Source organism: Neopelma chrysocephalum, unplaced genomic scaffold, assembly GCF_003984885.1.
Source record: "Neopelma chrysocephalum unplaced genomic scaffold, ASM398488v2 Primary Assembly neopelma1_24, whole genome shotgun sequence".
Classification (NCBI taxonomy): domain Eukaryota; kingdom Metazoa; phylum Chordata; class Aves; order Passeriformes; family Pipridae; genus Neopelma; species Neopelma chrysocephalum.
This window is the reverse complement of record NW_020897693.1, coordinates 20,306,477-20,316,733: the sequence shown is the minus strand read 5'-3', so window position 1 is coordinate 20,316,733 and position 10,257 is coordinate 20,306,477. Positions and strand designations below refer to the sequence as shown.

General features: G+C 47.5%; 1 protein-coding gene across 1 annotated transcript; it reads left to right on the top strand.

Moving 5' to 3' along the window:
* The first annotated feature begins 4,890 nt into the window (after positions 1 to 4,890).
* On the top strand, positions 4,891 to 6,659 carry RIOX1 (ribosomal oxygenase 1). Its single transcript, XM_027674223.1, has one exon. The coding sequence runs from the start codon at positions 4,891 to 4,893 to the stop codon at positions 6,616 to 6,618; it is 1,728 nt and encodes a 575-aa protein (XP_027530024.1). The 3' UTR covers positions 6,619 to 6,659.
* Positions 6,660 to 10,257: the final 3,598 nt, after the last annotated feature.

Genomic DNA, 10,257 nt, shown 5'->3' with positions numbered 1-10,257 from the left:
TTTAAGATAGAGAACAGGGTTCCATGGGCAATACACAGGATTAAAGGACTTGACTGTTCCTATGATGCCCACTGACTCCTGTCAGCTGTGCCTTTCTAGCCAAGATCCTTCCTGGGACAGCAGGATAGTATGCTATCCCCTAAGGACCTGAGAATATATTACACACACATCCATGACAATGCAAACTCCTTATCCTCACTGCAGATACCCAGAGGCTTAACATCGTTCTTCCCTATTGGTTATCTAAAACAATGTCAGTGATTAAATCTCCCTTCTTTAATCACACCATACAATTATCCCTTCTAGGAACAAGCCATACCAGTATAAATACTACAACATAAGCATTTTTATACTGCTATAACTGTGCTCACCAAGAGGAATTCCATCTTTTTGGCACTATATGTAAAACACTGGGAGCTTGTGTATGTGGATGAGCATGGAAAATGTTCATAAATACTTCTGTAAGGTGCCATAGTGTCTAGTAGCAAAGTAAATCTGCTATGGGAATCAAATAAGCAAGTATTACATGGGCTTTCTCCTGTCATGCTCTGAGCAGATCTGAACAATATGGTTGCTAAATCAAGACATCCTGTTTTCATAATATTTTTGTTTTGGTAGTGCTGCATCAGAGGTGAGCAAGCAATTTCAAAGTACTTCAGAAAAACTTCAGTATAGGAAATAAAAGGTAAAGTCTTTTTGCAAGGCTTCTGAAATGGAGAAACTTACAAAAGAAGCAAATGTTGAATGGTGCTGCCCTATGTTAACATGGCTATATGTTAATCTTGAAATAGTGGGTATAAATATATTTAATGAGTAAAGCTATGCAGTTGCCATCATTAATACGGAAAGGATATGAATAGCAACAATCCTTTTAAATCTGGCTTCCATGGAAAAGCATCAGCTAAACAGCTCATCAAGAGCCACACTGTGCATATCAAAAGAATTCTCTAGCACAAGATATATGATTTATGCAGGAGGGGTTTGACTATACCTTCTATCTCGGTTCTCTAGATGTGATTAATCCCACAGGGCAAATATTTCATTCAGGTTCTCTCTGCTTTCATTTTAGGATGGGGATTTTCCCCTCATGGCCATTACTTCTCTCCTTCTGCTGGAGCATTGGAGTCTGCAGCTTTGAATTTAGTCACTGCAGATGGTATCTGCACAATGCTACCAAATGCTAGATAGCATCTATTTGGAGCACAAAAACCCTCATAAAATTATTTCAAAGGACACATGCCCTGTCAATGGGGTAAGTAAACTCAGTCAACAGTCCTACTTAAATACATCAGGTAAATTCAGCTTTAACTATTTTAGTGTTACATGGTACTAAGCAAAATATCTGTGCTTCCAAATCCCTCCAAAAAGATAATTTCATAGGGAGGACTGGACCTTCTAATTATTATTTTTATAAATGTGTTTTAATTTGGCTGTTCCATGGTGAGAAAGCTTCTCTTCTCAGTGGGGATCTGTGTACAAGATAACCAGGCTTAAAGACCACAACAAGTGACTGAGTAAGAAAGTCCTCAAGAAGAGAGGAACAGCTGGAGAGAGGCCAAAGTCTCTGCCAAGAGATGCTTCAGTGAGTGAGTGCATTCACTCGGATGAGGGAGGCCAGAGGATAGCTCTTGAGAAACAGTTCCTGAATTAGCTTTCAGTCTTGTTATCTGGCAATGAACTTTATAGCTTTCACAACAAGGAGCAGGCTTCACAATCCAGCCCAGTGTCCTTCTAGTGATGACATAGTGCATGTCGCTAGGCTGTATGAGAAAGATTGTCAGCTGGAAAACCTGTCAGTGAAGGCTTGAAATGTTCTTTTTCCTTACTAGGTATTGTTTGTGGCATGAGGAAGGTGCAAAAGGAAGGTTGCCAGCAAACTAATAAAAATAAAAAGGTTTAACTGGGTTTAACTTTCTAAAAGTGACTGGTTTACAGTAACGGTTTGCTGGGAACACAGAGAAAGTTTGCATGGTGGTGAACAACTGAGCATGCAATATGCTGAAAATTGCAAAGAATTTTGCCCTTTCCACTCATTAGTGAAGACTGTTCATAGCTCTACAGGATCAGGACTTATCTGAACTGCACTTCAAACTCAAGGTTTCCATTATTTGAATGGCATAAGGTTAAAATATCAAATGAACCCTACCATCTCTTTGAGGTGCCATTTACTTACTTCTTTTGAAGTCACTTGTGCTTCTTTAATAGGTTGTACTCACCACATTTATATGTCCTCTTAAATAAAATGTGTGGCTCTTGGCAATGCAGCTTATATGCTCATAAAATCTGAGTAACTTTGTGCTAAATTCTAATTAAGAAATTTAATTGAGCCTCCAGTTGCTACTCTGTCACATGAGCAGCAGCTGGGGACTACCTAATCATTCAGAGATCTGTGCTACTTTTGTTTTGTTTATTTAAAGAGCTGTACGTGACACTTCTTTCTTTAGCAAACTCCCTTGAAGTATCGGACAATTAATGCAAACAGCATGTAGACCTTGTGGCTACTCCTAGACAACCATCTGAGTACTCTGTAAGTGATACTGAAGCTCTCTCTTTTTGCCCTAGGTCAAAACCCTTTCTTGTGTCACATGGAAAAATAGCAACATTCTTTATTCTTGAAAGCATTTATTCTTAGAAAGTCTAAATTGTCAAAAGAAACGCTTTATTGTCATAGAGATTTCACCACTATTATTTTCCACTGTGTCCTTCACTCGAAGAATTTGTTATACATCAAAAAAGAATCCAATGTCAATCAATTGTCTCTCAGCAGTAGAAAGTGACATCCATATGAAGATCAGAGCCATTGAATAAGGCTGTGAACCCCCCCTGTACTGGTAAACATCCAGGACAGCTTTGCTGCAGTCATTACAGATATTCTGGTGTAACTCAGGTCAGGCTCTGTGTACAGTGCCCGGCTTCTTCTGAGAAGGATCAGTTGCACTCCAGTAAATTACACAGTAACACAAATAACAATCCAGATGCCTAGGTTTTTCAAAATTCTTCCCCCTCCCAAACCTATTTAGCTATGCTTACATATAACTAAAGCATGCAATGGCCTAACTTCTACCATATTTCAAAGCGCTTGCATCTCGATTTTGTTAAGGGCCCAGTTCTGTTGAAACGGTTTCAGCTGATAAGATTATTTCGGTAATCAGGGCTTAACCTTGGGAAAACAAAGAATGGATTGAAATAGAGAGTTCGCCCTTCCCTTCTCTTCCCGTCTACTCTTGCATGCACAGGCTGCTTGCACACTCCTCTCATTTTAAACCTCATCCACGCCTGTCCCCTTGACAGGAAATACGGTATCCTCTTCCATGCGTGCTTCCCACCGCAGGGGTGCAGAGCGCTGATCGGCCTCTGCCACCTGCTGGCAAAGCCAAAAACGGTCCAGACGTGAAATGGGAGGCTGAAGTGTTGCTTATGCACGCCAAAAATCTGTCTCCTTTAATGAAAACCATCGTGGTACAAACAGGACAGTCTTCTGCTGTTGCTCGTCCCGCAACTTTGGCTGCAAAGGTTGTGCCCGATGAACTCTGTCAGAAAAATACCTCCAAAATGAAAATAGTTGTTACTGCATATATGCAAGAAGGGTCTGTTGCTTACAGCTCAGTGCTGGGATCTGAGGCTGATTTGTGTTGGTTTTAAGGCGATTCAAGCAACAGGCAATTTTAAGATATCTGCATGTTCTAGAATTTGAGACTTAACAGCTGAACTTATCCTCATTAGGCCTAACTGATTTCTGCTCCTGAACTGTGGTAAAATTGAAGTGTAAGTCTGGATTGAAACCCTGTCTAGAGGTGAGAGTTCTCTTTTCAGCTTTGCATCCTATGCCTGGTACACTCAGTAGCCCACACAGCAGATCCGCATATGCCTTGGGAATGCTAGCTGTTTCACATATTGTGTGCAGCTGATATTCATATCTGTGAGAGGTTAATAACACCCTGTGAACCAGAGGGTTTCTGGGCACACTTGGGTAATTGCTCCAGTTAAATGCTTTAGACTCACAGCAGCCTCTGGAGATAAAATTCTCATGCAAAATTCATTCCCATGAATTACCGCAGCCCATAACAGATTCTTCTCACAAAAGTACTGAAGTGTGAATTTCTTGTACTGAAGCTTTTCTTGATCAGAAGAGCATCAACACAGTCTGACAATACAAACCTCTACAGTTTTTCACATTTGCCACAACCAGAGTCTTGCTGGTCTGTCCTCTACCCTTCAGCAAAGCTTCCTGTGCTGAAGCTGCAGTCTCTGGAAGAACAGAGCAGCCCTCAGGCTGTCCAGGTACCTACAGCACCACTAACGTTACCTTTCTATGAAACTTCAGGCCTAGGAGAGAGATGGAGAGGGAACGAAGGTCTGCCCATCTTATTAGGAAGTTAGTGGATTTGGAAAAAAAACCAAAACCTATCATCACCATTAGAAGGGGGAGGAGGGATGGTACACCAGAATTAGCTCCATCCAACTTGGATTTCTATTCCTTGCACAACAGAACCTTATGAAATCGGTTTTACCTCATCTCGCCTCATTAAGCTGCAAAGTAATTGCAGGCAGTCCAAAAGTATATTCTTATGTTACGCCTTCGGAGAAAAATAACTTTATGAACGTGCTTAGAGCATACGTCCGGAGCGAAGCTTCCCAGACAAGGAACAGATCTGCCTGCATCGGTTCCCAGGGGATTCGCCTCTCCTTTCCTTTTGCAGGAGGGGAAAGCAAATACGCCCGGCACATTTTAAGCGGACGTGATGACAGAACACAAGATATGTTCCGTGCAGCACCACAAGCACGCTCGGGAAATGCCCTTCCGGGGGCAGGCGTGGGGGCTCCGCGTCCCGCGACATCCCCTGCCCTGGGCGCTTCCGGCGGATGCGGCAGGGCGGGGCCGTGGCGGCCATGGCGGCGGAGCAGCGGGAGTTGGGGGGGCTGTCGGCGCTCGCCGTGTACCGCCGGGTAGCGGGGCCCGGGCGGCTGGAGCGGCGCCGCCGCGGGGCGCCGCTGCCCGCGGGCCGCAAGCGGGCCAAGGCCCGGCCGAGGCGCGGCCGAGCGGGAGGCGGCGGCCCGGAGCCCGAGGCCCCGCCTCAGCCGGCGTCGCCGCCCGCCGCGCCCCCGAGCCGCGTGGAGCTCCCGGTGGAGCTCCGCGTGGAGCCCCGGCCCGGGTCCGCGGCCACCGGGCCTGAGGAGAAGCCGCGGGGCGGCCCCGCGACCATCCCAGGCGGCCCGCGGGCGGCGGGGGAGGACGGCGGCGGCGTGTCGGGGCTACTGCGGCGGCTGGGGCGGCTGGAGGACAGCCGGCAGCGGGCGGCAGAGCTCTTCCGCTGGCTGCTGGCCCCGGTGGCGCCGGGCGAGTTCCTGGGGCAGCACTGGGAGCGGGCACCGCTGCTGGTGCGGCGAGGCGACCCCAGGTACTACGCGGGGCTCTTCTCCACGGCCGACTTGGACGCCGCCCTTCGGGACGGCGAAGTGCACTTTGGCACCCACCTGGACGTGACCAGCTACGCCGAGGGCGTGCGGGAAACGCACAATCCCTCGGGCCGAGCCTTGCCTGCCGTCGTCTGGGACTTCTACCAGAACGGCTGCTCCCTGCGGCTCCTCTGCCCACAGGCTTTCTCTCCCACCGTCTGGCACTTCCTCTCCATCCTGCAGGAGCAGTTTGGCAGCATGGTGGGAGCCAACACATACCTCACGCCACCGGGGACACAGGGCTTCGCCCCCCACTACGATGACATCGAGGCCTTTGTGCTGCAGCTGGAGGGGAAGAAGCACTGGCGCGTCTACAGCCCCCGGACGGATGCCGAGGTGCTGCCTCAGTTCTCCAGTTCAAACCTAACGCAGGCTGAGCTCGGTGAGCCCGTGCTGGAGACGGTGCTTGAGGCCGGGGACCTGCTGTACTTCCCCCGTGGCTTTATCCACCAGGGCGACTGTCTCCCTGATGCACACTCGCTCCACATCACTGTGTCTTCCTACCAGAGGAATTCCTGGGGGGACCTTCTGGAGAAGCTCCTCCCAGCTGCCCTGCAGATGGCCCTGGAGGAGGATGTGGAGTACCGGCGAGGGCTTCCCATGGACTACCTGGGGTACATGGGGGTTGCCAACTCAGAGGCAGTTGATGCTCGGCGAACAGCCTTTATGGAAAAGGTGCAGAGCCTGATAAAGAGACTCATTGACTATGCACCCATTGATGCTGCCGTGGATCAGATGGGCAAGTCATTTCTTCATGACTGTCTGCCCCCTCTGCTTACACAGAGTGAAAAGGCACAGAGTATCTATGGCTTCCCAGCCCGGTGGCAAGATGGAGGCCCTCACAATGTTGATATACAGATAACAAAAGACACCGAAATACGCCTCCTCCGCCATGGCATTGTTAGATTATGTAATGAAGAAGCAGGTGTGATGCTGTATTACACGACAGAAAACTCAAGAGTGTATCACAAAGAAGAACCCAAGTTCTTTGAGCTAGATCCTGAGTATACAGACAGTATCGAATTTCTGCTGTCTTCCTATCCAAATCACATCAGTGTGGGTAACCTTCCATGTGAAACCTTGGAGGAAAGGATTTCTCTAGCCACACTCCTGTTTGAGAAGGGCATTCTGACTACAAAGAAGCCTCTGGTGCATGTGTAACTCTTATTTTTTAACAAAATAAACATACATTTGTTTAGGAAGTGTTCTGTCTTGGTCTTGCCTTACACCTGCTACATGTGAATCAGCAGTCCAGGTCCCTGCATCTCATCTGGGGGCAGAAGGACTATGGTACGGGTGGGGAAATGTTCTGATTACAATGGGTATCTGCTCTAGGAGCAGAGTGGCTGAGTGACTAGAGAAGGGAAAATGTTACTACGTGTTACTACACCCTAGGTAACTTCAGGAACCTAGTGACCTTTCTTGCAGTCTGTAAATCATCTTTGTATTTTCACAGTATTTTAAAGCAGCCTGCTCTGCTGCAGGAAGTACTCTTATTATTCACAGGCAGATTTGGTGATGGTCAGTGTTCTATGTGCCTGTGCTGTGCCATGCTGCGTAGATCTTCAGGCCTATGCTGTGTTGTAAAAATCCCTTGGTCACAGAAAAAATTTGTCCAGCTCTTCCTGGAAGTGGAGCTTGCGGGCAGCTCCCACTCAGTTCCAGCTATTACATTACCTACGTGAGCCTGCCCTTATCACACAGTGCAGCAAGATGTCCTCAGGCAAACGATCTGCTGCATTTGAAATGTTTCAGGCTCACTTGCATCTTCTTCAGTCTGCAAGGTGTCTTAGTGATAAAATAACCTCCCCTACTGGTTTTCCCACAGCAGCCCCTAGCAATGAAATTATTGGTCCTTTCAAAGCAAATGGGGCACACTCTAATACGATTTTTTTTGTGCTAGGTGAAAAAAGTTTCATTTAAGGACCTATCAAATTACATGAACACATGCCTGGCTGTGTGGCCAGTTCCCATAAATACTGACAAACCTCTGATATGCTTTTCCTCAATGCTATTTGATCATAGCAGTCAGCAGGTGAGGGATATTCTGTCTTTAAAGCCTCCTGAAGCTATATCCACAAGGAGCAGGGTGTATTACCCTGTGGTCCTTCTGAGCTGTTGGATCATCAGAGTTTTGCAAGATGGCACACATGCACTTTTAACTAGTTAGGATTTAAGTGTACGCTATGTCCTCCAAGGTCCCATACTTGCAAAAGCCAGTGTGCCAGCCTTTCCTTCCTCTTTTGCCTGTATGCTTTTGCTAAATCTTGAAACTCGGGCTGTGGAAAACTGCACAGCATGAGAGTGTGCTGAGGTGCCCTGCAGCCCTCTTTGATCTGTAAATCACTAGTGGCTGGACAGAAATGCTGTTGTCACATGTCCTCTGACCCTTTTGTCATCCTTAGCAGAGGGTCAGCCATCCTTGTCCCACCATTCATGCCCCTGGTAAATATCTCATGCCCAGTTCCTAGGCTCCTCTGTGTGGCTCCTGTGCAACCACGGGCACCTGCACTGCAGTTTGCTGCTTGGGGGCTTGCAGTGCAGTGCTGCACCAGGAGCTCATGCAGCCCTTTCTGTGATGGTTGTAAGCACCCCCATGTCCATTTCAAGTACATTAATGACAATCAAAGATGGCACGAATTTTCCCTGCACCCTGTTTTCTAAAATGACGTAATACTTCAGCTGGGGTGGGAATTCTGATAATTTCTCCCCAGCTTCTGAACCTGCTAAGGAAACTGCCTGGGCTAAACACCTTACACATACTCCTCACGGTTTTATGCAGGGCTAGCCAAGCACAGAGTTTCTCTTTTTTTCTTGGGTCTTTCTCCATAAAGGTATTTCTCACTAAGACTGGGGGAGTATGCCAAATTATTTGCACTGGGAGGTGCTGGTCCATTATGATCCCAGAAAAAGCACTTTTGTAAGAAAAGCACTCACATTCTGTAAAGTATCTAAAAATGCTATTTATTAGAGCTAACACTCTAAAAAGAGACTAGTATAGATAATCTTACACCCCTTTAGATGCTGAGAACCCTGAGCAATGAAGCATGTGACAGGACTCCACCCCACATACAGCATATCTTGCAGATATGGTCCATAGCAGATTCTCCTCTTTCGGTCTTTTAAGGTATTGTAAGATTTTTGTATAAGGAAACAGCTCTATTTATCATGTCTACAGTCAAAGAGAAACAATGTTTGCATGGGAATATCTTGCTGCACTGTTTTATAAGGGCAGGGCCACGCAGGTCGCGTAACCACAGGTACTGACTGGAAGCTGCCTTTGAGATTCTGTGTGTCCTGGTTAGAACGGCTGGGACCAATTCATCACTGGATGGGTGTAACCCAAAACTGTGTATTCTATAGCCTCCATGCCATTTCCCAAAAACTGTTGTCAGTAGAGGCCTGCAAGGTGGGAAGATGTTCCTGTACCCTTCTATGGAATTCCCCGCTCTGATACCCTTTTATGGAGGAGGGACTGAGCATCCGCATGCCCTTTTATGGAATTCCCTACTCTGAGGGAGGGACTGAGCACTCCCGCCTGAACTGGAGAGTATATAACTGGGAGTTTCAGAACCTTACCACCTCTCGTGGGATCCAGAGGAATACTGCAGACCACCGCGTTCAACCAGACTGAGACCACCACCCTCGACTGGACTGCAATCACCACTTCTGACCAGACTGCAGCAGCTCTCCCACCAGCAGGTTTATCCCCTCTCCTTTTGCTTTGGACTCGGGGGTGGGCCAAGGTACACCACTCTTGTTCATACCCTAGGGTGCTGGGTATACATTTGGGTTTTGTGGGTTAAAACCAATTGTCTGTCTGTATAATTGTACTTATTGTATTATTTTAATAAATTGTTATTCTGACTTGTAAATCTCTCTTTTGAATTGAGTTCATTTTCCCTTGCTGGTTAACTTTTAAACCAGCACACTGTGTAAGGAAGAGATGGCTGAGTTTCCCATAAGGCTTGGAATCTGTGCAGCACAACACAGGCCTGAAGGCCACATTGTAAGGACAGTGCAGCACAGCACAGCACAAGCATCAAAGGCACAGGGCAGTGTTGTGTCCTCCAGAGGCTACACCATGGCTATTGGAGGGGAATGTTCTGCATGCTGTAAGGCAAGGCAAGGACCATGCTGAGAGTTCCCTCACATGGTTCCAAACAGTGCAGAAACACAAACGAAGGTACAGGGAGCACATCCAGCAACTTTTCCAAGAGGACCTGTGCAGGACAGGAGAGCTGTGAGAGAGCTGGGTTTTATTTGCTTTTGTAATCAGCCCCTCGGGGCATTGGTAAAACATCTTTTTGAAGGATACAAGGACCATTGTCTTCACAATAACCACACGGGGCACAGAAAGTGGGGAGCGAAGCCGGCCGTCCCACCTGGGCAGGAGGAGGAGGCAGCACTCCATGTCTGGCTGCCCAGGCACAGGAAGCCAGAACATCCAGCTTAAATACAGTCATGATGCAGCTGAGTGGATCACAGAAGCTGCAAAATTGCTCCCAGCCTTCTTCGCTGAGCATGGTTGTGGTCATGGCAGACAAGGTTTCTCCTATCCTGCATTTCCACATCACTCACTTATCATCCCTGGCCCCTTCCATATGCCTCTCGCCTGCTGCCTGCAGCCGTTTGATGTGCCTGTCACTCTGCCAGAGTTATCTCTGGGGAAAGCTGTACAAATACTCACCTGGCATGGCTAGCATCTACCAGAATGCTCGCCTAGGAAAGGGGAAGGATCAAACAGATATGCACTGGAAGGGCAGAGGATGGGGTACTATTCTGCTACCATCATCTGGA